Genomic DNA, 27,410 nt, shown 5'->3' with positions numbered 1-27,410 from the left:
AAGAGTTTTTTTTTTTTTGCACAAACTTGGTCTCCCATCTCTTTGGGTCCAAAAAGTGAAAAAAAAGTCCTTGCACTTGTGGGATTTTGAGTCCTTATTTAAAGCAGTTCCTGTCTGCAGTGACATAGAGGAGACAAATCCCAGACTCACAGACACTGTCTCTTTCTCTCCATTATGAGTCATTCAGGCTCTCTTCTCTAGTTTCTAAGTGTTTATACATGCACTGTTCGGCAAAGCATAAAGTGACAACGGAACAGCCTGCCACTGGTTACCACAGCCTAGTCACAATTCACAGTGGGTGACAAACAGACAATATGGCTAAGCCACTAGCTGCAGGAACTATAAAAAATGATTATAAACAGATAAAAAGACATTCAATATTAGAGTTACTGATTTGGATTTAATCTTTAAAGAAAGTTGGCCAAGTTCCAGGCTCGCTTGAAAACATTATGTAAGAGCTATGGAGGTGTGGATAGCATCATTAGAATGGTACAATGGAAGGCTTTCAGAGGAAAAAACAATTTAGTGGCTTCAGTATATGGTTCAAAAGTTAGCTAACTTTGAATAATATGTCTCTCCTTGTCAGCAACAAACAACAACACTGGTCTCAGAGGGTTAAGGACTTGCGCTACAATAAATTTGCAAATATCTACATATAAGATATTGGCAAATTAGACAATACCATAAACCCTATTTAGCTCTGCAGCTAATTGTGCCCCCCTCCCAGCTGTTTTCACTCTCTTCTTCACCTAATGTCCCCACCACAACCCTCTCTAACTGGCTTGGATGACTTCAATCAGCATCGAAGCTTGGGAAACACTAATACAGTGAGCGTATTGCATCACTTCCTGTTTTCCCACTGCTACTACTTTTGCTCTGCAACAGTGTTGATAAAGCTAGTAATTCCTGCAATTATTTGCATTTCTGAAGGATGCAATCTGTCATAGCGACAGGTCTGCAGACACCAAAAAGCCAGTAAAACCATCCCGTCATCTTATCCCACCTTCCTAAGCCATCACCATGATGACTTTAACCCACTGAAGAGTTGCACTATTATACTGTATGTGTATGGTATGTAAGTTACCCTGAGATTCCCACCCTTGTCAACCAAAAGGGAAATATCCAAGTGAAGCACTTGTACCTCAAACTATCTATTATCTCACTTCTGTCCTCTGGTTTGCCTTTCTTGACAGTGATGTAGTAAACAAAGGGAAACTGGGAGGAAAAACTAAAGATAACCACCATGCCTGCAGTGAAAAGCTGTGATACTGAAAACAGCAACAGCTTCAAGAAAACAGGTAAAAATGGAGTCACAGAGCTGTCAAGAAATCTGTGCATCACGAGATAACACTGAAAGTTTACTGTTTACCTTTAAAGCACAGAAGATACACGAGTCCTCCATACACTTATGTGTGGTCAGCTGCCGGAAGCTTCTACGGAAGATGTCAAGATGCCACAGTACCTGAGAGACGAAACACACAAAAACAGAACTGTAACCAACTGGATCAACTTCTGAGCTTTAAAAAAGGGATATACTGTTTATTTTATTTAGCCATATAAATAATGTTTCTATCTGGTCCCTGTGGAACTATTTTTCCCTTCCTTTCTGTTTTTGTTCATCCTCTGTTCGTCTGCCCGTTCTCCTCTCTCTGAGCAGGTTGTTTTTTATGTGTTTGAGTTGTCATCTGCTGTGTCTGGCAGAGAACAGGGACATTTCCAGGATCTACTTGAAGGGGAATTTCTGGATTCTTTCAAACTGGGCCCAATTTTTAATTATTTTGGGGTTTTAATGACTAATGGGAACCAAAAGTTTTAGTATTAGCCAGGTAAATGGCTTCCGGGGCAGCTGTGTGGGTCAGATATGTAGCAGTTAGTCGAAGGGGAGAACAGAGCAAAACATTCATTTTTAATGGTTCACAGATGTGATTGACAGAAAGTTGACTTTGCTTTGCACGATAGTGTGTATGTGAGCTGCTAAATGTGAAGAGTTGTTCTGAATACTTGTTTGAAGACTGTAAATACAATAAAATAATAAGCAATTAACATTTGATTTGCCATTTGGATTCAGCCTGATTAATATGCAATTATGCATAAATTTTTTGCCAACACAGATGGAAGAATCACAACAGACTTCAACAGAACAAAACATGCAAAAACAGAGACAGAGGGGGAAACGTTGGAAAGATTTGGAGGAAAAAAGGTTTTAAAGTTTGAAAAAGTTAGTAAACAAATGGTCCATAAATATTTAATTGATTTCAGAGGAAGAATGGAGAACATTATTTTGTCAAAATTGATTCAGGATCTGAGGTTCCTCAAAAGAGCAGACACAAAACACCACCAAAGACCAACTTTACGCAAGTCCAGAGTGCTGTGGAAAAGTATTTGTCTTATCCTGATATCTACTTTTCAAAGTGGGGGTATTATGCCGTTTTTCAAGGCTTTACACCATCTTTCTGATACCAACGTAGTAGCTTTACATGGTTTACAGCTCAAAAAACTCCTCATGTTTCTCACACTGGTGTCCTGAAAACCCCTTATTTTAACCTCCGTCTGAAACACTTCGTTTTCACTGCTGTCTCTTTAAAAAAACCCACTCCAGGAGACCTGCCTTCCTCCGATTGGCTGATTTTCCGGAGGCTGGCTGGCGGCAGGACTCAATGTTTTGTGCCCGCCCCCTCTAATGTGGCTAATGTTGTTATGCTAGTGGTTGTAAACTTTGAATGAACCGGTCGGACTGAGTAAAATATGGCGAATTTTGATATACATCCATACGTGTTAGACCCAGAGTCTGATCCTGATAGTTTGGGGAGAGAGGGGGAAGAAAACCAGCAGCAGCGAAGGATAGAGCAGGACGTATCTGTTTGGTAAGTGTTAATTATTGTGTTTCAATGGCTAAATGGCTAAGAGGCCTCATGGGGGTGGTCTGTTCCACTTCACCGACAGCACGGACGAACCATGAACCAGTCAGATAATACTGCGATGACCTTATCAGTTTGCTCCCTGTTTGCTCCATCGAAATCTCGTCTCATCACGGAGAGATTTTCAACAAACCGTTTTCATCAGTTTACATGCTAATTCCAAGATTACTGCCGCATACGTTTATCTTGCGGTTTGAAAATTTTCATACGTGGAGTATGGACACACAACATTGTGACTTTAAATTTATGTTTTAAAAATCGGAAAAGTATAATACCCCCTCTTTCAATATTTTCAATAAGACAAAGTTAACCAGAGTGAATATAAAATACAAATTTGATATTATAGTTTCGTTTATAAAGGGAGAACAGCCATCCAAATCTACCTGGTCCTATATGAAAAACGAATTGCCCCCTAAACCTAATAACAGGTCGTGCCACCCTTGGCAGCAACAATTGCAAGCAAGTGTTTAGCAATGTCACAATGAGTCCTTCACATCATTGTGGTGAAATTTTGACCCGATCTTCTTTGCAGAAATGTTTTAATTCAGCCACTGGCCACTCCTTGGAAGGTTCACCACCGTTTCAAGTTTTCCCCGTTTGTGGTTAATGGCTCTCACCATGATCAGGTGGAGTCTAAAAGCCTTAGAATTGGCATTGTAATCCTTTCCTGACTGATACATGTCAATGACGTTGTTTCTAATCTGTTCTTGAATTTCGTTAGATTGCAGCTGCCTTTTTAGATCTTCTAGCCAACTTCACTTTGTCAGACAGCTTCTATTTAAGATATTTCTTGATTTAGCAGGTCCAGCAGCAATCAGGCCTGGGTGTGGCTTCTGAAATTGAACTTAGCTTTCAAAAATGTGGTTAATCACAGTAAGTGCATGGTATAGAAAGGAGGGAAATTACTTTTCACATAAGACCAGATAGGTTTGTCTAACTTTTTTACCTTAATAAATGAAACCATCAATTAAAAACTGCATGTTACATTTACTTTGGTTATTTATGTCTTAAACTGAAATCTGATTGATGATCTGAAACATGTGTGACACATGTTTAAAAAAAAAGAAATCAGGAAGTTTGCACTGTCAGCTATGCCACTCCCACCTAAACAGCTCTCATTCAATTTAAGTGAGGAGCAGAGAGAGCCATGGCACATACTACATTCAGATGAAAAAGTGAGAGGGTTAAAAAAGATGAATGAAAGGCAGCCTGTTGTTTATAGAAAAAGGTAAAATGACTTCGGTCACATGGAGCCCTTCCAGTTTTCAGGAGTCAGACCTGGAACAATGCAAAATAACTCCTAGAATGAGCCATAGGGTTGGCACCATTTTAGGGTCAGTAAAAGGCAAAGCTGCTCTGTACAACAATGTAAAGACTGAAGACATTTTGAGCCTTTTGTCTCTCTTACAGCTGAAGAACAAGGGAATGTGGGGACGAGAAATGAGGGATAACATGCACCAAATGGCTGACAATCTGAAATTGAACCAGCTCATCCAGTGTGTGTGTGGGACTATGCCTTTGTACATGGATGCCTGCTCTGCCGACTGAGCTAAACCAGTGAAGCCCTGTGAAGCTGCTGTGTGATATTTTCAGTTCACAGGGTTTAAAGCTCAGACTGCTGGAGAGAGGAATCCCTCTGTCACGTCTTCACTGAGCATCACAGATCAGGTATTACCATGAAAACCTTGACCTGGTCCCTCATACTGCACACAGCTCGTTAGATTTTTTAGCATCCTGCAGCCTTGTTCAAACGTTTGCTAATGTATTTGTTTTTACTGTTTCATTACTTTTATGTGTGTTTATTTTTTTTTCTATTCTGTCACCGTTAAAATCACTAACGTGTCTCAAATGCCACATATCTGCAAAGGCAAGACTGTGGTTGCAGGAATTACAACGATCCACTGATCTGGATTATTGCATCATTTGGTTGAACAATGATCCACATCAAAATGATGGCAAGTCAAAGCAACAGCGACACTGTCATTTTTATGTCTCCAGGTCTTTCATCTATCTAACTTGTTATCTCAAGAGTGTTTTGAAGATTCCTTTCACACTTTGCACAAATGTTCATCCAGACACAATGATGAACCAGCAAGATTTGTTAAGATCATAGGTCAAGGTCATGGGACTTTTGTGCATACGCTGCTTGTGAAGGCAATCTCAAAAATGCTCTGCAGTATATATTTTTTTTTTTAACTTTCGCACAAATGCAAACTCTAACTCAAGGATCAACTGATTAGATTCTGTAAGTCAAAGGTCAAGATCAGTAGTCTGTATGGTCAGCCTTTACTTGTAACATTTCTATAAAACACACTACCACAGAAACACCACAGCCCTTCACATTAAAACAAATCACCCATTAGATATTTCAGTCAGGACCACTTTGTCATGAAACACATGACTTGTGGTCATCAGTGTTCTTCTGTATTAGCAGTTATAAATGTCCACGTATTGCTGTTTTTTTATATTTGGTGGTGTGGCTGTTCTAGGATCCCCATGCCCTTCCATATGCCTATGTACAAAGAATCAAGCAGAGCAGACATCAGTGATGACAGAATGACACTGATTAAGTCAGAAGCTGAATAAAAGAGGAGCTGGGGTGGAGGGGTTTTGCAAAAAGCTAGGCTTAAACTGCTCTAGCCTAGGCTAGGCCAGGCTTGCTGAGAGTGAATCAGTAAGCCATCAGCTGATGAGGACTTTCATAAGATCAGCAGCGCTTGGCTCCTCAGCCTACCGAAACTAACTGTATGCTCAATTGCATGCACAGCGGTTATGTAAGGTTTGGGATCAAACACTAACATTTTTATTTAAAATAAGCCGTCTTTCTTTGAGATTGTCTTAAAAATTAACCAACTCTTTTTATAATTGACTAAATGAATAATCACTTCTTGCAACAATGTGAGTTTCATGCAATTTATTGTTAAGAATTAAGTGCTAACTTTGTCTTCCTTTATATAATCAAATTCCCATCACAAATTGTTGCTTTAATATTCTTTAGACTGCAAGGAGTTAAGTTTGGAGGCTCAAAATTTCCTGGGGGAAGCACTTTGTTATTTCTGTTATAACTTTGCTTAGTGAACTGGGGAGGATATCAGACCCCCCCTACTTGGCTGTTCTTTTTCACATGCTGACTACTTCACACCTGTTGAAATTCAGGCTAGTAACCTCCATTCTTCAGCTTGACAAACTAATAATGTCAATGACACCATGTCCATGTTTTATACAGTATACCAAGCTTGAGCTTAAGTTCAGTCAGGAAGACATATATTCCACATGCCAGTTTAATAGTTTTGGTTACATCTTTCCAACAGTACTGCTCCACTCTCTAACTTTTGGCCTATCATTTTGCTTCTGTCTATTTAGGATACGATGAGATAGATAAGATACGATACTATATGATGCAATGCAATGTGATGCGATACGATAAAATTGGGTAAGACATGATACTAGTGTTGTACTCAAAACCACACTATCCAAGACCAAGACTTGCTCGAGACCAGAGTGCACCAAGACCAAGACAAGACCAAGACTTTTGGGAGTCAAGACTGAGTCAAGACTGAGATTTAGACAAGACCAAGACCATAAAAAATACATGTAAAAAAACATGACAAGGTTGAACAGTTAGAGAGCATTCTCTCTTTAATTTTAGTTTTCTTGTAAACAAATCTGACAGATAGGTGTCTCCAACTCTTTCAAAGCAAAACATGCAAAAATCTCAAATCTTAACATATTTGCTCAACTTTCTTCTTGTAAAAAATAAATCCTTTAATGTATTTAAAAGAAACTGACAAGACCGGAATTATTCTAAATATCTGAAAATGAGATTTTTATCCAGAACTGTCAGGTGAATAAGGCCTAAAGTAAGTGTTCAGAGGTATTTCTGACCATAAATAAGATGGACCGGCATAGCTATTTGTTATTTTAGCAAATGCTTCTCCTTATTATCATACTCATTAAGTCAAAGAATAGCAGATCAGTGCTGGTTTCAACCAGTCTTATTACAACACTACATGATACAATATGATATGATATAGTATAATAAAGTACGATACAATACAACAGGATACAACACAATAAGATACAATATATAATACTATGAGAAAACACGATACAAAACACTTTATTGTCCCCTTAGTGTCATAATACAGGTTTTGATTTATTATGCTCCTGAGTTTTTCCTCTGTTTATTCTGTGTATTTCCATGTTTCTAGTTTTATTTTGTATTTTGGTTTCCTTAAGATTTTTCCTAGTTTGTACTTTTTGGTATTTATGAGTGTTGGCATTTGTTCCTTGTCCCCTGTTTCATGTCTAGTTTAACTACCTGTGTTTGTATTTGTTTCTGTGCTCCCCTCGTAGTGTTACTTATGTTTTGGATATCTTCCTCCTTGTCAAATGTTCTTGTGCTTTGTGAAGTTTCCTGTTTTATTTTGTAGTTGCCTTCCCTTGTGTGTGATTCCAGTATCCTTCCTGCTTGAGTTTCCCTCCACTTTGATTACCCTCACTGTTTTCACCTGTGTGTCGTTTGCCCTCACCTGTCTCCCTTTGTCTAATCAGTCCCTGTGCATTTAGGTTCTGTGGTTGTTTTTGAATTCGCCTACTATACTAGCAGTGTGTACTGATTTGCCCAAAATGTAGTATGCAGTATGTGAACAAATGCGAAAGTTGCAGTCTGCCAAAAATACCTGGATGATGTACTGATTCGGTAAAATTTCACAGTATGCATTGGACCAGTCTGCTTAGCCGGGTCAAAGTTCGTAATGGCGGAGCGCAGTGAAACTTTCACCGGAGTGGCTGACAGTTACAAAAAGTGTCATTACCTTTTATCTTTACCTTTTTAACATGTGCTATAGCGAAATAAGTTGTAATAAGGTCACTGTTGTTTTTGTTTTGCCGTTACGGTTCGTAACGGCCGGAAAGGTGCTGTCAAGTGTGTCCTTTCACTGCACTATACATGCTAAGCTAAAAACAATGGCTATAAAAATCCCGATAAATCAAATAAAAACACTTCCCCGATTTTTTCTGTACGTAAATGGATGAAAAACACTGTAGCGCCATTTGCAATTGACCAGGGTATGACGTACTTCTGTATACCGAAAACCAGCTAAACCGGGCCAAGCACACTACACAATAACATCTGACTGGCAGTCATACTGCATACTACTGTCAAACGCAGTACGCAGTGCACAATACATACTGCATACTGCGTTTGGCAGGAGTATGCAGTAGGCCAATTCAAAAACAGCCTGTGTTTCTCCATGTCTTTTGTCAGTTCATTGTTTGATGCTTGATGTCCTCCTTGTGTGTTCTGAGACCTTTGTTATCAGCTTATTTTAGTGGAAGTAAGTTTTGTTAAAGATTTTTCTTGGATTTTTTGTTAAGTAGATTTTGTTTGTTTTATCTGCATTTGGGTCCTGGATGTGGGTTTTCACCACACCCTTGACACTTAGGGATATTTGTCCTGAACTTTAAGTGCAGCTCACATGAAGCTGCCAAATAAGATATAAGTAATAAAAGAACATTAGCAAAATAGCATTTGTATTTGGCTTTTTCCACCACCAGTTCATTCACAACATGGTTACATACAACCCTCCACTTCCCCATCACCATGAGTCTACATTATCATCCATCAACCACAGTCTACACACAGTACGGTCAGCCCCTACCCCACCAACCTCAGACATCTCCAGTCATTATCTGGTTAAACCTAGTTGATCAAGTTTCTCAGAAAACATCATCAACTGACACCAGCAACACCAGCGTCCGGACTCCACGGGGGATAGATCTTCCATCCTTTGAACACGCTATGCCCCTGTAGAGATGAAGCGCAAAAAACTCTGACTATAATTCAATATCACTTTCATGTAAAATAACATTCAGTATCACATCCATGTTAAATCAATTTTATCTTGAATCATTTACTTGTCTCTCCTGATTGAAAAAAGAAACGATCATGGGTGGAAGTCCAAACTGCACTCTGTATGAGCCGCATACACTTCACCACTAAGCTTACAGGCTCTCCAGTATTATCAAATGTACTCCTCATTGTGAGCTATACATGTAGTTTCCTGTAGCTTTAAAAACAGGATACATTTGTGAAACTAAATTTGGATCTAAGAACTTCCCTCATCGTTAGAGGGATGAAGAGAATCAGCTCCTCCACAGCTTTGTGTGCTTTCCAGCCATTTGGAGCTAATTGTTTTTCCCAGCAGCTCCCGCTGAGTGTGTTTTCCACTTTGTATATTTTCAGCAACAAAAAGAGTGAGAGGCAGAGATTCAGTGGGACTGAAAAGAAAAAGAAAAAAGAACATCCGGCACAGAGCCCAAAGAAAGGAGGAAGAAGACTTTAAAAGTAGCGGAGAAGTGGTCTGTGGAGGTAGACCTCTTGCTGTCCTCTCTCTCTCTCTGGTGCATAATTAGAGGAAAGAGCCCTCAGTACATCCATCCAGCATGCTGAGAGATAATATTGACACAACAATGTCCCTGAGGCTTCCACTCAGATCTGCATCGCAGGACCACACACACCGAAACACACTTACAGTAGGCACACACTAAACCAATATGAACGGCAACCTTAACTCTACAGGCCCGCTCTGTGTGTTAAGTAGAGAGTGATAGGTGGAGGAAAGAGGGGGCGGAGGATGACGGACTGCATGCTGACGCTGGTGTATGCGCTCTACCTTTCCCCCCCTCTCTGTTTCCCCTCCTCTCTCTCTCTCTCCGGTCGTGATGAATCGGCTTCCTGCATGGCACTGCAGCAGCCAGAAGGAGGGAGCACTCTCCCCATGCCCGGCTCTCTCTGTCAGTATCCATCTATCCATCCATCCTTCTTTTTCTTCCACTCTTTATCTTTTTCTCTGCTCTGTCTGCATCTGTTGTTTCTCTCTCCCTCCTCTTCACTCTTTTTATCTGCAGGAGCATCTCAAACAAGGGAAACTTAGGTACAACTACCTAACAAAGACATATAAAGTGAAGATGGCACACAAATACAATGCCTTAGCTACGTTTAGGTTTGAAATTCTTATTTTTCTAATTGTCATGTATGATTAATATTTGCATGTATGCAAAGCTTTTGACAAATTAAGCATCAAAAACAGTTGGAAGAAAGTGTGCCTTGAGATTAGAAGCAGCTTAAGACCTGTAAATTGTGCCACCCAAATGTAATCCCCTCGTCCAAAAAAGTTGGGGCACTGGGTAAAATGTAAATAAAGATACAATGCAATGATTTGCAAACCCATATTTTATTCACAAAAAAACAAATATTAGCCTATTTTGATGGATGCAACATGTCTCAAAAAAGTAGGAATGGGGCAACAAAAGGCTGGAAAAGTACGTGGTGTGAATAAAAACAGCTGGAGGAGCATTTTGCAACTAATTAGGTTAACTGGAGACAGGTCATTAAGACGACTGGGTATAACAGGAGAATTTACATGATATCAAAAGAGATTCAGAGAATCTGAAGAAACCTCTGTGACTAAGGGACAAGGCTGAAGGTCAATATGGGATGCTTGTGATCTTTGGTCCCTAAGGCAGCGCTGCATTAACAACAGGCACGATACTGGACTGGGAATCACTGCATGGACTCGGTAACTCTTACAGAAATCCTTGTCTGTCAACACAGTTCGCTGAGCCATCTACAACTGCAAGTTAAAGCTGTATCATGCAAAGAAGAAGCCACATGTAAACACAATCAAGAAACACTGCTGTCTTCACTGGACTTAATCTCATTTAAAATGGACTGAGGCAAAATAGAAAACTGTTCTGTTGCCAAATGAATCAAAATTCCAGCCCTGTCACCAACAGAATACATTTGGTAAAACATAAAATCAAAAAATCCAGCAAAGAATACTCAGAGCAGCTAGAACCCTACATCAAACAAGAATGGGACAACATTCCTCTCCCAAAAGCAACAAGTCTCCTCACTTCCCTGATGTTAACAGACTGTTTTTAAAAAAGGAGGGCTGCTACACAATGGTAAACATGGCCCTGTCCCTACTTTTCTGAGATGTGTTGCTGCCTTCAAATTCAAAATGAGCAAATTTGTTTTTATGAGATGGTAAAATGTCTCATTTTCAACATCTAATATATTGTTTATGTTCTTTTATGAATAAAATATGGGTTTAAGATTTGTGAATACATTTTATACAGCGCCCCAACTTTTTTGGAATTGGGGTTGTAAAAAACAGGTGATGCATATATAACCCATCAGGATTAGTTCTTTCTCCATCATTGTTGTTCTCAAAGTTGATGTCAGATGTTCTGGCAGATCTTTAATCTGATAGGTCAGTGAGAGAGAAGTGACACTCACAAGCATGGCGCTGTTCCAAAAGTTGAGCACTGTAATTGAAGCAATAAAAAAATAGCTGATACTGAGGGTGATTTTGCAGCTAGGATGCTGAGAGATGAAAAATGCTGTACTGCGTCTGTTCTGTATTGAGAAGAGACATCGCAAGCTTAAACACCACTTAGTGGACAAAGGCTTTTATTGTGAAGCAGCCACAGGATGTGCAGGTTTTGTAATCCATCCTTAAAGCCTAAAAGAGAGGAAAGGTAGTCCGGAACTTACCAACATACCAGGACATACCAAGGTCCAAGTCCACGTGTACTCAAAGTCCAGCTGACTTTAGAATCTAAAGTAAAATGAAGTGTAAGAAATCTATAGTAAGCGATAAATCTTACTGCCCTACTGTCCAACACATGAAGACTCTGAGCAGAGGCTTTTTGTACATGAAAGCCTCTGCTCTTTGGGAAAATCCCAGTAGAATCTTTAGCTTCTTAGCTACAAACTAAATGTGCTCCTTAAAAGTCAAGTTTTCAGCAAGTAAAATCCCTAAGAATCTAAAAGTGCAAACCAGCTTAATTCCACAACCATCTTTAGTAACAGTTTTCTCAGACAGTCATTTCAGAAGTGAAAAATATGAGTTAAGTTTTGTCTGCATTTAGAACAAGTCTTGTAACAGGTCAAAAGCAGTAGAGTTTGACCAATATTGGTTTTTCAGCTCCAGTACCGATTATTAGCAGTTTGTCAGACCGATAACCAATATTTGGATGCGATATGCATTATGACAAAAGTATAACATGTACTTAACATGGAAAAGTAAAATTGTATGATTTTAAAAAATGAAGGAAAAGACCAAATTTGGCCCTAGCTCTATCAGCATGAGAAACAACAGAGTAACACAGTCCCTGGAAAATAGGAAGTTATTCTGAATGCTCACTGTGTCAGTGGCCCCCAGACTGAAGTGCTGATTGGCTGGTACTCATTTAGCCAATCAGGTTGTGTTGTATTGGTGAGATCGTGGAGAGTAAAACAAAGCCAGAGTGAAAGATAAAGTGTGTCTAAAGTAGTGCACTTTTTGATGAACTGATTTGATCTGTATAAAATGCTATAATGGATAATCGGCCACATGCCAAATATCAGTGTAAATAATCCACCGGGCTGATAATGGGTCTACCTCTTAGAAGCATGCTGAAGATATGCAGGCATAGGTGCACAGCAGTATCGTCAGCATAAAAATGAAAAAGAGAATTGGAAATATTCTGTCCAAGGTAATTAATATAGATGGTAAATAACAGAGGGTCCAGTGCCGAACCACTTGCTCACAGTGAATCATGGCAAGAGGTTCCCCTCTTTGTGAAAGACTGAAACTTAGAGATTTTAGAGAATATCCAGAGAATATGGAGGAACCTCTGTACGTAAGTGGCAAGGCTGAGAACTAACACTGCAGTCGGTGACCTATGACCTCACAGGCAACACGGCATTAAACACTGGTATATTTTGCAATGGATATCACAACACAAGCTCTGGAAAACTACAGAAAACCATTGACAGTTAACACAGAAAGATGCTGCATCTATTTAGTAGACCTGAAAACCCGAGATGGGCTGGCCTAAAGTAGAAAAATGTGCGAAGGTTTGATTTGTCCATATTTCAAATTTTTGTTAGAAATGTCATTGAGCCCCCCAGGCTAAAGAGGAAAAGGACCATCCAGATCGTTATCAATGCAAAGTTCAAAAGAAAGCATCTGTGGTGTGTGGAGGTGTATAAGTACCCATGGCATGGGTAACTTGCACATCTGTGAGGGCATCAGTAGTACTTATGCTTCCATCTAGACTATATCTTTTAGGGACGTCCTTGCTTATTTCAGCAAGACAATGCCAAGCCACAATGCATGACTTGCAACAGCACAGTAAAGGAGAGCAGATAAAAATGTAGTGTTGTTAGAAGAAAAGATGATGAAAAAGAGTGTTAAACATGCTCTTGTCCCATCTTTTTTGGAAAATGTTGCAGGAATCAAATTCAGAATGTGTTTGCGTCCAAAAATAGAGGGCTTATCTCATCTTTGTGTTGCTTGTATGTGTATGCTTTTGGAATTGGTTGAACGGATTTGCAAATCACTGTTCTGTGTTTTCATTGATATTTTTATCAAATCCCAACTTTTTTGAACAAGGGTTTTGTCTGAGACAGCAAAATATGCATTACTTTAACTAGATAAAATCAAAACTATCAAAACTGACCTAACATGTTAAAAACTCAGCAGCTATGAAGAGACAAAATCAGTTTCTGCTGATAATAAATTACTGCAGACTCTTCATTCTCTTTAACATCATGGTATTTTGTGAATTCAATCATATTTACATAGTCATATAAACCCAGTCATCACATCCTGATCATTTCTGCCCTCCATAACTCTGGCATCCTCCTCTTTGTTCTCTCTTATTACCCCTCATTGCATTACCATCTCTTCCTCCTGAACATTTCAAGGATCACATGATACTGCAGACAGTTTTCCTGCACTTATGACCCTGCCATGCTGTCTGCTCCCTAACAGGTTTTCACAGCAGAAATTTGGGCTTCAGAATCACCACAAAAAATCAGGAATGACTCTGATCGAATGTCCCAGTGAGGCGTGACAGTGTGGTAGTGATACAGCAGGCAGAAAAAAGGGCCCTGCAACCAAAAATGAAATTCAGGCATCATTAGTTTTATGATTCACATGTGAGCTTTTTGTACTGAAATGTCTTATGATCTGGAAATTTGCAGTTATTTCCTTCCTGCCCTGCAGTTTATCCCAGTTTTTCATGCCTTTTATCATGCTGGGCCTCTTCAAAAAGCTTCCAACATCTACTTTAACCTCAGAGTGAACACAAATCTCTACCTTTGCTCCAAACATCCCAACTAGAAACATAAAAACTGCATGTTTTCTTGCTAAATCCTACACTCTTGCTTACATTTTTTTGGTACATTTAGTACATCAATGGTGAAAATGTCTCTTAAAGCAACATTAATGCAGATCCTCAGTAAAAGCAATGAGATAATTCATTTGGCAAAACAAAAATGTCAATTAGTGTTTTCATCAGCTGCAGTGTCTGCTTGTAATCACATTTCTATATTAATGAGCTGTTTGCCCATTCACATGATGATGGAGAATGTAATCACCGCCTATATAATGCTTGGTGGCAAAGTTCTTCGAATTTATGGAGCACTTCATTCATGAACCGTGCTCCAAGTCATAAAGGGTCAGTGGGATAGAAAACCTTGAAACCAGGGACACGACTTCTCATTCGGCTTTTGGTGAGGCATAAAAAGGACTTGAGGTGAAGTTTTGAGAGAAAACTTTGATGTGTATTTGAACTTTGCAGTTTGAACCCAGTCTGAAATCTTGATATTGAGGAGGCGAGACTTCTAGCCTACATAGTCTATGCCTTCACCAACAGAAAAAAATGAAAGTAACATAAAAAGATTTATAGATTAGTGGACATTGTGATAAAAGATGCCTGCCTTTTTTCTTTTTTAAACCTAATGTGTTCTTTGAAACTTCATTACGTTTGTAGTAAATGTTATATATCTGTCCTCTAACCTCCTAAGACCCTGCATGTATATCATAGGACATCATAGGACATTACAATTTTTGCATTCCTACAACACACAAATAAATTCTACTAATAATTTCGCGATAATTGTCTGTAACCTTCATAGAAGTTTAAGTAACTGCTTAGAATGTTTGAGAAATTTGTTTCAAAAACTTCATGATATTTTTTGGAAAAATGTTTGTATATTTTGAAGAGTTTAGTTTGATTTTTTTGGGAGAGGGAAATAAAATTTAAAAGTACTTTAACTGGAATTTGGGGAACTGATTTGAATTTTTTGGATGTATTTTTGTGGGAATTTCTTGGATATCAACTGGAATTTAATGAAATTTTTTATTGGGAACTGTTTGGAAATTTTCCAGCATTTTCCTTGGAATTTATTCCTAATTTGATTTGGATTTTTTGTAGGAATTTGCTTAGAAATTTTATGAAATGTCATTTATTTTAGTGGGGGATATGCTAACATGTCAAAGATTTGGTTTGAGCTTTTGTTGTCCTTTCATTGGAATTTGGGGAACTGATTTGAATTTTTGGAGGGATTGAATGGTTTTTGGGGAATTTTATAGGATACAACTGGGAATTTGGGGAAATCTGTTTGGATGTTTGGGGTTATTTGTTTGAAAGTTTTCCATAATTTTCCGTGGATTTTTTTTTATATATATATAAGATTTATTATTGGGCCTTTTTGTGCCTTTATTAGATAGAGGAGGACAGTGGATAGACTTGCAGTAAAGCGCCACATGCCAGATTTTAACCCAGGCCACCTGTGTACATAGTGCGCACTTTAAACCACTTGACCATCTGCGTGACCCTTTCCATGGAATTTTGTTGGAATTTTTTCGCAATTTGCATTGGAAAATTTGGTAAGAATTTGCATTCAAATTTGGGGGATTTTTTTTTTTTTTAATCTTTGGGCTTTTAGTTCTGTGTGGTCACTGGGTTCTATCCTGCTACTATGGATGTTTTACAGGTGCAAAACGTTTTTTTTTTTTTTGCCAATCCGATATGCTGAAATGTGCAAATTCACTTTAGCCCACACCATTATCCATACAGATATATTTATGCAGTTAAGACCTAAAATGTCAGTCCTTTAAACTTTCTTTAATGTTGAAGGAATGAGGATGAACAAAGAAAAAGGCTAGCCGATGTAGGTCCGTTGATCCTGCATAAAACTCCATAAATCTATTCGTACATACGACCGGTATTTACAGTATTGGTGTGTTTGTTGCAGAAATTTTCATCTGCCAATACCTGTACCATGCTGATAATACTATGAATCCCTGATGTTTTCATGAAACATTCCCTTATTTCTGAAACAACAATGGTTGTCTTCATACTTCCACATCTACAGTGAAGCTCAGAGGATGAAATGGGTCCATGCTGCATGAAGTCAATGGTTTTTGAAAGAACAGGAGACGTTTAGAGTTACCTTCCTATACTTGCTTACAGCTACCCTGTAGAGCACGGCTGCGTTCAGACCTCCCTTAGACTTATTTGAGTAAACATGAATCATGCCGTAGTCTCAAGCACCATGCCCAAGTTCAATTCACGTATCAAATGATGTTAGGGTCAAGTGTACTCAGACATGGGCCAGGGTCCCTAATGTGAACCACCCCTCATCATCCGGCACAGATAGGACACATAGAAATACACTATATTAATTCAGATGAGAATGATTGTTACTGGCATTAACAAGGACAACAAGGAGGGCATTAAATAGTACATTTGAAGTAAATGTGATAATGGATCAACATTTAGACATCTAAAAATACATACAAACACATAAAAAATACTGATGATGGGAAAATTTGTTGCATATCGTGCCCTAAAATCTAAATCAGCCCAGTCCAAACTCAATAACAACCATTAATGTCCTTTGACCTCCACTGTATTATTGTGTAAAAGAAGATTAGATAAACTTTTCTTTTTCATGTTAACGTTATGCTAAACCCTTGATTGCAAAGCACCCCAGAAAGAATGTTCACTGTTAATCTTAAGTTTCAAGTCTTTCTTCACAATGATAAATCCGCACAAGCACAGAAATTACTGCTGATTAAGTACATACATATGTTCCTGCTTCATTAAAGCCCTCATGCTCTGTAACTCCAATACTGTAGCTGTTTTATTTATGCTTGTGCTACATGGTGAAAAGTTGCTGAGCATGTACACACCCTGACTCTCATTAAAATTCACACATCCAAACAGAAAAACTATTGTTTCAGTTTCTGCTGCAGCTGCAGCCCTCCCTGCAGCTCCACTGCAGCAGTGGGGGGTTAATTGCCCTGCCCATGGGGCCCTTAAGGGCCACGAAGCAGCAGAGCACTTCTGTCTCTATCATGAAGAGAAAGTGACAGCAGATTTATCACCAAAAACCCATACACATAAAATATTTGATGACTTTCTTCAGACATTTTGAGACATCACCACAGGGAGAATGTGACAGCCACTTTAAAGTATTAAACATGGTGTAACGACACAGTTTAACATTGCATAGACTAAGAGGAGGTATTAAATTATGATAAAACATCATGTCTGAACTACTAAAGATGTCCCAACAGCGTTTTTCCTTCCTGATAGTGATAATTTCAATTTCTAGCAATAAGTAAGCTAAGCTAATAATGAAAAAACACTATTAAAAAGGTTTATAGAATTATTATCTAACAGCTATAGGCTACACTCCTTACATTTTAAAAATGTGATATATGATCACTTTTTATGCCCTTACTCAAAATACTGCAGTAATCTTTGCCTGAAGAACCAGCCTTGATCCTAGAGACACGCTAAGCTTAAACTACTAGCAGCTAACAAACTTTTTCTAGTAAAGAAACACAGAAATTTTATGATTATCCGCAAGAAACTGCTTTGTGTTTTACAGTTTTTAATTATCTTACCTTATACTACGTACAAGTCTTACAACTCGTGTTTGAAATTTACTGACTGGGGCTATTGCTAGCTAAAAACTAAGGGTTTATGCTGACTAGCTGCACAATGTTGTTGTTTGCTAACCTGCTAATTTTGTTCTTCTTTGGTCTAGAGTGAATCTTTAACATCTAAAGCCTGGACTTGCAGTGTCACACAACACTTTTGTGTAGTCAGTTCCCACAAAGTGGTCTGGTTTAGCTGGTTCAGTACCGCTTTGCTCTTGTTTAGCTCAATAAAATCTGATCTTGCCCATGTTTCCTCAGCTGATGTCCATCCAGCCTCTCTCGTTGTCATGAAAAATCTCTCTTTTTAGAGATCCAGATCATTTGGCTCAGATAAGTAGAGCTCCCAAACGGCTCATCATTTGGTACCAGTTTGGCTTTTTAAATGTGGATTAAATAACTACAAAGGATGCAGGAAAGAAAACTGGCAATCAAACTGGAGCTAGCTGAAGTGGCTAACATTGAAGTAGCACAGGCTCTTTCTTGAATGGCACATCATCGCTCAGTCTCTTACCCCACAAGGTTTATTCAGTTGATAGTCCATCACCATTTCAATTAAAGACGTTTGAGACAAAATTAGGAAAATTAAAATGTTTTATATGTTAAAAGAGCTCAACTAGCCTCTTAGCTCAAAACAAGACTCCTCTAGATTCTTGTCTCCCTTCATCTGTCTCTCAGAGAATTGACTTTAAGATACTCCTGTTAGCTTATAACGCACTGAATGGTTAAGGCCCAAAATACATCAGAGTCCTTCTAGTCCAGTATGACTCATCCAGACCGCTCAGGTCGTCTGGTGCAGGTCTACCCTGTGTTCCTAGAGTCAGAACTAGACATGGAGAATCCGCGTTCAGTTTCTATCCTCCATATATCTGGAACAAACTCCCAGAAAACATCCGGCATGCAGAAAGTCTGAGCTCTTTTAAATCAAGATTGAAGACACATCTGTTCACTACTGCTTTTGACTAAAAAACTTAATCACTTTCAAGTTTTCTATTTTCACTCCAACTCTGCACTGTAACTTTTATTTTACTTTACTTTTTCCCTTACTCATTGTATTTTAATGTCCTGTGTACAGCACTTTGAATTTAACCTGACACGCCAGATGGATTTGTTTCACACATCCATCTGGGAAAGCTTCAATAGGAAACGTTTGAGAAAAGGCAGAGGCTTTGAAAAAAACTCGGTGTGTGATTGGATGTACGTTCTGTCTGTCACAGCTCTACGGGCCAATAAGAGCAACAAAACACATGACGCAGCAGCTATCGAGCTGCGCGTGCGAAGCTACGGGGAATAATGCGAAACATTGTGACTATAGACATGTAAGTACTCGACTTTTGTCGTTTTTGAAAAGAAAACAACAACTGCTGTTCTTTGTTCTTCTTTTAACGAAGAATTGTTGTCAAGTTCTGATAAAACTGGTGCTTTGGCAGCGTCCACGTTAAGCTCTTCTGCCATAATTGTACCCCCTCTTGCTGCTGCTTGTTTACGTCACGACTCTGCCGTGCCTGAAAGTACTGCCCCTCGTTGCCAATTGGTCCTGTCACTTTCTAACCGGGCCCAAACAGTTCAGATGGGAGCTGCAAGATGGTTTCGCCAGTGAAAAACAAGGAAATGGGCGTATCCAACTGCTTCGCAAGGTTACTTTGAATTGCCTTGTTGCTGAAATGTGCTATACAAATAAACTTGCCTTGCCTAGACGACAGTAGACGCCAGGAGGCCTGCAGGACTGGGTAATTTGTGATGTTGATCACCTTTGTGCAAGGTAAATCAGTTTTGGTCAAGTGTAGTGATGATACTCATTGTAGGTAGATAATTTCAGCGTACAAGTCCATTTAAAGGTTTCAAGTACAAACTTTCCTCAGTTCCCATTCATTCTTTATGGCTGTCCCCACTTCCTGACCCCCAACTGACATTTGGGATCACTTGATCATGTGACAGTAAACATGGTACTGATGACATTGGTTCATGGCACATTGTTTGCCAATGGCTAATAACTGTAAACAGGTCCAATAACTGATGCTTATTAAACCAAGCATTGGTGCAACCCCTTTTTTTCAATTAAGATGTTACATCCTCTACTCTCTGTCTGTTTGTAATAAACATAAATGCAACATAAATCTCAGGACAAACACAAACAACAATAGTTTTACAGTATTTGGCAGTTATATACATCAAAAACATTTTGAACAGACCACCTTATTTTAGACATAACCTATATTAATTTAGAAAATGTTTTACCCTTATCTCTCGAAGAAAGCGGACAAGAAATAGCTTAGATGGCTGAGTGGTTGTACAGAAGGAAGCTAGTCCTCCAAACAAGCAGTGCAGATTCAGAGTTGACCTTGGGCTTCTTTTCCTCATGTCATTCCATGCTCTATCCTCTAACTCTTTAAAAAACTCTTGGTACCCAAGTTTAAAACGCTCATCTTTTAATCTAAAAAATATAAAAAAAATACGTTGGAAACTTTTTAGCACCAACATTTCATTGCTGAGTTATTATGAAATTTTCAACGCTTGGAGGAGTTTGCTTGCAATTTTTGATCAATTTATTCCTTTCCTTGGCACCCGTCTCATGAGACAGTTGTAGTTTCTTTTTATTTTTTGATACCATTCATCATCAAAAGCACAGACATTGTACCGTTTTAAACATGTGGTATCAAAAGAGTCAAAGTACTAAACATTTGACACCTTTACCACACTTACATGTTGTCAACATTTGGTTATTAGTATCAAACCGTGTTTTGTGTTTGCAAATACGTTTTTTACAAAATAAAGTTCCAAGCAGCTCAAGTTCTCTTATTTGGCTGGATTGCATTTAAATTTTTGAAAATAAATCACCACAAAGTAATAAATGAATAACAATACTGCATAGGCAGAGTCAGCGACTGATGTGCTTGCAATCCCAGATATTGAACTTCAGGCAGTTTTAAAAGTGGTGTCAGAAAAAAATTACCTGCAGAATTGCTATAACTCAACTCCTTGAGACTTCAGATCTGCTAAAACTAAATGACAACCCCAGCAGTGTCCCTCATTGAAATCTAACAGGCAAATATTATCACATAGATAAATACAGAGAAATTGCAAACATCTAATTGCTTTAACTTTCCCTTGGTTTATCGCTGCTCATTGTTTCATGTTCCGTTCAACAACCCATCTCTTGAGTGTGCGTCCTTGAAGTGGCCCATTTCTCCCCCACTATGCTCGCCTTTGTTGAGACATTTTCTTCATTTCTAAAATAAACTTTATGTCCTTCACTTTGTCTTTTCATCTCAGCTCTCTTCCTCTCATCACAAGCACAAGCACTCATTTTCTTCCCTTTAAGCCCCTACCTTATTAGGCTCTTTAATTCCACTCTTCCTCTCGGTAGAAGTATCCCCTGAAGTCTTCTCCTCTGTTTTCTCATACTGTATACTCCTCATCCCTCTTTCTTCTCTTCTCCTCCTTCAGAAACTTTTCTTCCTCTCATCTATCCCTCCGCTCGCTTCAGCTCTCCCTAAGCTTCTGCCTCATCACCCCTCTCCCTCTTCAGCTCTCTCCCTCTCTCTCTCCAGTAGTGGAGAGGAATATGTGTGGGTGTGGGTGTGTGTGTGTGCAGAGGGTATGTTTGTGCCAGCTGGAAGTCTTGGGAGGAGGATGTGTGTGAAGAGAGAGAGGAGATGCAGCAGCAGCAGCAGCAGCGCAGTGTGAGCAGCATCTCTCCACACACAAACACAGACTAGTTGTCCACTCTGAAGCCAGACTGGCAGTGCTGCCAAACATCGCCGAAACACGCAAACACCCATTAATATGGCCCTAATCTCATCCCTGTCGTGCTTAAATATCAATTTACTGCAGAGGGGGTGGAGGAGGGGTGGGGGGTGTGAGTCCGGGGAAGTGTGTGTGAAAGCATCATGCAGTTTGTGCAAGTCACCAAAGTCTTTACACAGCACAGCTTATCCCTTTACAGATGGTGTGTTACTGGAAAGCATTACTCTGCATACATACAGTATGTACATTTCACCACCAGGGGGCTCTCAATCAATTCTCAGTCAATATAAAAACGAAAGACGACGTCAAGGATCGCGTGGAGTCTTAGGAGGGATTTCATGTTACTCCTAAAACTGTAAAAGAGTTGCCCCACTCTGCTCAGCTTCCCCCACCTCCACTGCTTAAATGATTATTAAACTGCATCGTATAAACAGCAATAGATTAGTCATCTGGAATTTGAGCAAATGCCAGAAGGGCCGCCAAACGGGGGTGGGGGGCATTTGGGCCAGAATGGCTCTAAGGAAAGTCTGGATATCACTTCACTGTATATTTTTCCCTTGATAGTAATGTTATTATATCCTGGTGTAACCAAATTAAAAGAGATAACACATTCAAATACATATAAATAGGCTACAACCCCCTTCTACCCCTAAAACAAACCTGTAGTGGGTGAGGTGTGTCAGGCTGCTTCCAGAGATGGAAAGTAACTAATTACAATTAGTCTAATTAAGTTAGTTTTAACTATAGATGCGCATGGTTAAACAGTTAAATTGTTTATCAAATTGTGCAAGATTTACGAGTCGCTGAGACTAATTAACCATCATCAGCTTGAAATCCCGGTCTACAATGTCCTTTTAAACTGTGATGATCATCCCACCAACAGAGTCCGTTGTAGCATCAGCGAATGGTCGCTGCCTTCCTGTCTGACTGTTTTCTAAATAACACACAGAAATTAAGTAGGCTGTCGAGGGATGAACTCACGTGTAACTACTCAACCGAAGTGAAAAGACCAGATATCACAGCACAACATTACTCTGAAAAGAGGAACGAAGACTGGCAGGGCTAGCTGCTAATGTTAGCAGGTGTAATGTGTGCCTGATATACTTTGTACCACATGGCTAACACAGTGGCACTGTGATGAGTCTGTTTCCTAAGTATTGTCTTTTCTTTAGACTAGTCAGTTAATCTCAATATAAATGAGCATTGTGCTGAATAGGACACACATAGGAACATCCTCAGTTTTAACCAGAGTAAATGTACATTTACTTGAGTGCAATTAGGGGTGGGCAATAGGACGATCTCAGGTCATGAAGAAATAGAACGTCAGCTAAAGCATTGTTATTGTAGAATTGTCTCTTTTACATCTAGCTCCTTCTGCTTTGCAACGCAGCAGTGATTCATGGCTGGGAATGAAACTGAAACTTAAGACTCAGTACTTAAGATTTCTAACTGTCCTATACAGGGCTTTGTCTTGGTTTTCTAAACTACCAATGTGCAAAAAACATTTATTTTCAAAATCTGCACAAAGTTTATCACCTGTTTTGATTACCTCAAAAGACAGCACCCTAAACCATCTGCTGATGTTTGATCAAAGGACAAACACCGCAGTCAGCGGAGGAAAGTGTGGCAGAGGCACTGTTGTTTTAACCGTTACAGCCGACATGGTTTTGCTTTCCATTGTTTTTCTTAGTTATTTACAAGCCTTTCCAACTCTCTTCAATAGCTGTACCTGTCAGGATAACAGAATCACAGTTTCCATTAATTTCTTTAGCCTACATGCATAATTCTGCATGACCTCCACCTGCATCTCCCAACTCTCTCCTCCATTGTGAAATGCAGACAGGTATGAGCGTGACACGTAGCCGACGTCAATGTCTGGGAATAAACGTTTTCCTGACCTCTTCACGATTAAAAATCAAGATTTTGTCAAAATAACATACAGTCACTACATTACTGCACAACCACATGTCTCAGAAATTGATCGTATTCTGGGTTATGTTTATATTTACTTATTTTGGCAGTCTATAAAAAGGCTGAAATAACTCTGTCATATGAAACTGCATGTGAACAGGCTACTTGTGCAAAGCAAGCTGCAGGAATTCTGTTTATAGTCTGCATGCTTTAAAGTGAAAATCCCTGCATCCCTGTATGTTACACGTCACACTTGTAGCTGCAGCTGCTCACAATGATTGGGAGACGAGGGAGATGAAGGCTGAGATCATGCAGCAGCATGCATGTAGGCCAAATAAATGCAGGGAAATCAATGATTATACAGTTTCAAACATACTCTACTAATGATTGATGTCTGGACCTCTTGGACATCATTACCATTCAATCATTCCATCTGAAACCGACCATATTGTACTTCAGGGTTTGTAAAAAGCAGCTCTACAGCTCTCATTTATGACTCTTTGACCAAGGAGCCACCATCATGAACAGCTAAAATAAAACTCCCATGAGATCAAAAAACTGATTTCAGATTCAATTGAAGGATATTCACCCCCTTATCAGATCATTGGTGTAGCTCTGTCTCTTTTCATACCACATGTGCTCAGAAAAATATTAAGCACTTGGACAAGTTTTAGCGACATAAAATTCAAATTAAGTCATCTTACTAAATAATTCAGTGAGCGTTTGAGGTCTCCAGCACACCAGACTTCAGCAGACATTCACTTTCTTCCTGTGATACTCTGCAGAATCGCACTGCAGCCACTCTTGCGTCTTTAGGGCATTTTTTTGGCCAGAGAGTGATCTTAAGAAAATCAGCACACAAAATAATTTATAGGTTTTTTTTATTTGATTCTTTGATTTATACCAAATTTAAGCTGTTTGATTTAAGGACTATCCACAGTCTCCATGAATAGATGTTTCCTCCTAAACACTTCCTGACTACGGTGAATTTGTCTGAGATGAGGACGCAAAGATCTAAGGTACTCTGATACTTTTCTAAATACTTCAATTTAAAACTAAAATCTCTGTTTTAAATGACTGCTACCTTTAAAAAAAACTACAGAAGCTCTGTAAATATTACTGATCTTAGGTCTTATTTTTCACCCAGAGCTGCAACCACTGAAATTAATATGTTTTAATGTTCTTCTAGTATGTTATGGAAGTCTAAAATTCTGCGATCATGACAACCCAAGCGTGTTTGCATGTTTATCCAACTGACCTGCAGAGCACTGTTGAGGAAGCAGCTGTTCTGTCCCGGCTCGTTGCTCAGGCCTTTGCTGGGTGCGATGGAGGTCATGGTTCTTGGGGTCACCAGCCCCTGCACCCCTCCTGCCGCTCCGCCACCCGAAGCAAAGTAGTTCCTCTTCCACGACATCACTACCTGGACGCCCCCGTTTCCGCGGCGAGGCAGGGAAGGGGTGGGGTAGCAGACCGAGCGACGGCCTCTATGTCACTCCCATGAGAGAGGACGAGGGAGAATGAGAGAAACGCAGAGGAGGGAATGGAGGGAGGAAGAGGAGGGAGGCGGCAGAGGAAGATCGAGGAGATGTGAAGTGTCCTGGATGGGGATTCGGCACCCATACAACCCTCCCCCTCTCCAGCCGTGGTTTTACTTAAAAATCCGTCCTTTTGCTGGAGCCAACGGTTGGCTTTTTGGTTTTCTATTTTTAGCTCCTTGGATTTATCTGGTCGTAGTTAAGGACATGTGAGTCCAAAGCGTCCTTTGGCAGCCTCTGTCACTTAAATGTTGATTAAGAAGCTCTTCTGCTTTCATGTGGAGACTTCTCTGATGTTCTCTTCTGCTCTTTAGTTTATCTGTAAGGCACAAAAGATTTCTGTTACAATGGCATGAAAAAATACACTTCAGTCAGACACGTCAAGATTTGAAGTACCAGAGACAGAAGGAAGACCACTGCTGATCTTCAGGCAGAGATGAATGCTTCTAGATCAGAGTCTGAGGAAATCTCCACAATGACCATAAGCAGTCAAATGATGGAACAAGGCTTAAAGGGAAGAATAGCTGATAAGAAGCCATTATTGAGGCCTGCAAACATCCAGAAACACCTTGAATTTGCCAGGGAGCACAAACACTGGACTGCTGATGACTGAAGGAAGGTACTCTGGATGGACGAGTCCAAGTTTGAACTCTTGGGTCAGCATCGCTGTTTTTTTTTTTAAAGCTGGAGAACATTTGGATGCTGTATACATTACACCCACAGTGAAACAAAATGGAGATTCCAGTATGGTATGGGGTTCCATTTGTGGAAACAGCATGGGCAAATTAGCGGAAATGAACAAGAACATCTACCACAGCATCTTAGTGCTTGATGGAATCCCTTCTGGACTGAATATGACTGGTCTTGGGTTCATATACCAACAAGACAATGGCCCCAAGCATACTTCAAAGCTTTGCAGAGACTATTTGACCACAAAAAAGGAATCTGGAGTACTGGATCTGATGGACTGGCCAAGTCAAAGACTGGATTTAAATCCTATTGAACAAATTTGGGATTTAGAAGATTCAGATTAATCGCACAAAAGATTCATCTAAATCAAGTCTGTGGAAACAGCTAGAAACTATTTTGAACTCAATAACAAAAGAGACTGTCAAAAGTACATAAAAACAATGCCAGTAAGAACTTAGCTGCATTAGCTACGTAGGTTTTTAGAACTGAGCTCTATGAATTGTACTCCTATCTTTAGAAAATAATAGTGCATATATCAGCGAGGTAGTAAGCAGCACATACACAAAGTCAGGGATTTGCTGTTGAGAGAGTTGAATATTCACGCCCAGGCAAATTTTTTTTCTCAAACTGTGGGTGGGAGCAAAAACGCCAGAAAGATTCAGACGTCTACCGTTTGTTATTTGGACAGAAACATCCCTCATACATAAGCTACTGTTTCAACCAAGTGGGAAACACTGTTGGGGGGAAAAAAGCAGCTGTGATGGAAAACTTCAGTTGCTTGAGTGTCTACTTGGATCTGAGTCCAAAAGCTCTGGATGTCCTATAAACATCCATGTTGAAAGGCTTATTTTTAAAGTAGGAATTAACTTTACAGCCTGGTTTAAAAAAAAAAAGTTTTTTTTTAATCAATAACTCGTGTCTTAATTGGCACACACTGTACAGGGGGTGAATTTTTTGTATCTCAGTTCTTTTAATGGTATAAAGTTGAAGAGTTTTCATAATTTGAGGCACAGTAAAGATGACAGACTGGGGTGTGCAAGCTTAAAGAGTCTGCCTCAGCTCTAGCTCTTCAGCTGTTCTTTAATTTGAGACAGCATGTCCAATATGGCAGCTGCCATGCAAGGCTTCAGAAACCAATGGTTGACCTTACTAAGACTATGTCCATGTTTTATACAGTGTGTTGTTTCATTTTCACCATAATCTTCAAACATAATCAGGCTTTGACTTTGCTAACATGTTAGCTCTAACATTTCTCAAGGTTAAAAAATGGCAGTGCATTTGTTATGCTTCTGCTGATGTTCCTTTGCAACCTCATAACCACAAATCAACAGATTTCCACACATTTTCTTTCATTCTGAGCAAAAATCACGAAAACCATCACATGAACACCACTGTGTTAGTCACTTGCTTCAGTGATGTGACACAGGGACTGCTTGGAGAAATCTGTTATGTCATGTCATAATCGGTACTTAGGCACATTATCTAGAGCTTATGCTGGTTCAAGCATGGCTATGCAAAGCTTCCGATTGTGTTTGTGCGTGTGTGAGGGAGAAAAAGAGAGGCAGTGTGTGTCAGTCACCCTACTGTAAGTGTGTGTGTGAGAGTGTGTACATGAAGTTGCATAACACCACAGGGCAGTAGCAAACAGATCCGCAGTGCCCCCCCACCCTGCCCTCCCTCTCTTCCCCTATAGCTCCCCCACTTTTTGGCAAAGCTCCCTCGCCTCGCCTGGTTGCTGGGTTGCGTTGTCGCCACAGCACCCCCGCTGGCGAAAGGCCAGAGGGCGCGGGGATGCTGCAGCGAGCTAGTGTGTGGCG

The 27,410-nt window shown here is 39.6% G+C and overlaps 1 protein-coding gene across 3 annotated transcripts in view; it reads right to left on the bottom strand.

Annotated features, from left to right (window-relative positions):
• Positions 1–27,410, bottom strand: part of usp54b (ubiquitin specific peptidase 54b) — a 108,347-nt gene that overhangs the window by 67,364 nt on the left and 13,573 nt on the right. For 2 of the 3 annotated variants that reach the window (XR_005993489.1, XM_041816126.1), the window contains exons 2-3: positions 24,627–25,222; positions 1,370–1,462 (exon numbers count right to left, since the gene is read on the bottom strand). Coding sequence is in view for 2 of the 3 variants with exons in the window: in XM_041816126.1 (XP_041672060.1) it covers positions 1,370–1,462; positions 24,627–24,782 (249 nt within the window). In the remaining variant the exon portion in view is untranslated. Of the gene's footprint in view, positions 1–1,369; positions 1,463–21,039; positions 21,162–24,626; positions 25,223–27,410 lie in introns of those variants that run through there. The other variant, XM_041816127.1, reaches the window with a different exon arrangement.

This window comes from Cheilinus undulatus, linkage group 20 (genome assembly GCF_018320785.1).
Source record: "Cheilinus undulatus linkage group 20, ASM1832078v1, whole genome shotgun sequence".
NCBI lineage: Eukaryota > Metazoa > Chordata > Actinopteri > Labriformes > Labridae > Cheilinus > Cheilinus undulatus.
This window is presented reverse-complemented; position numbering and strand designations above follow the sequence as displayed.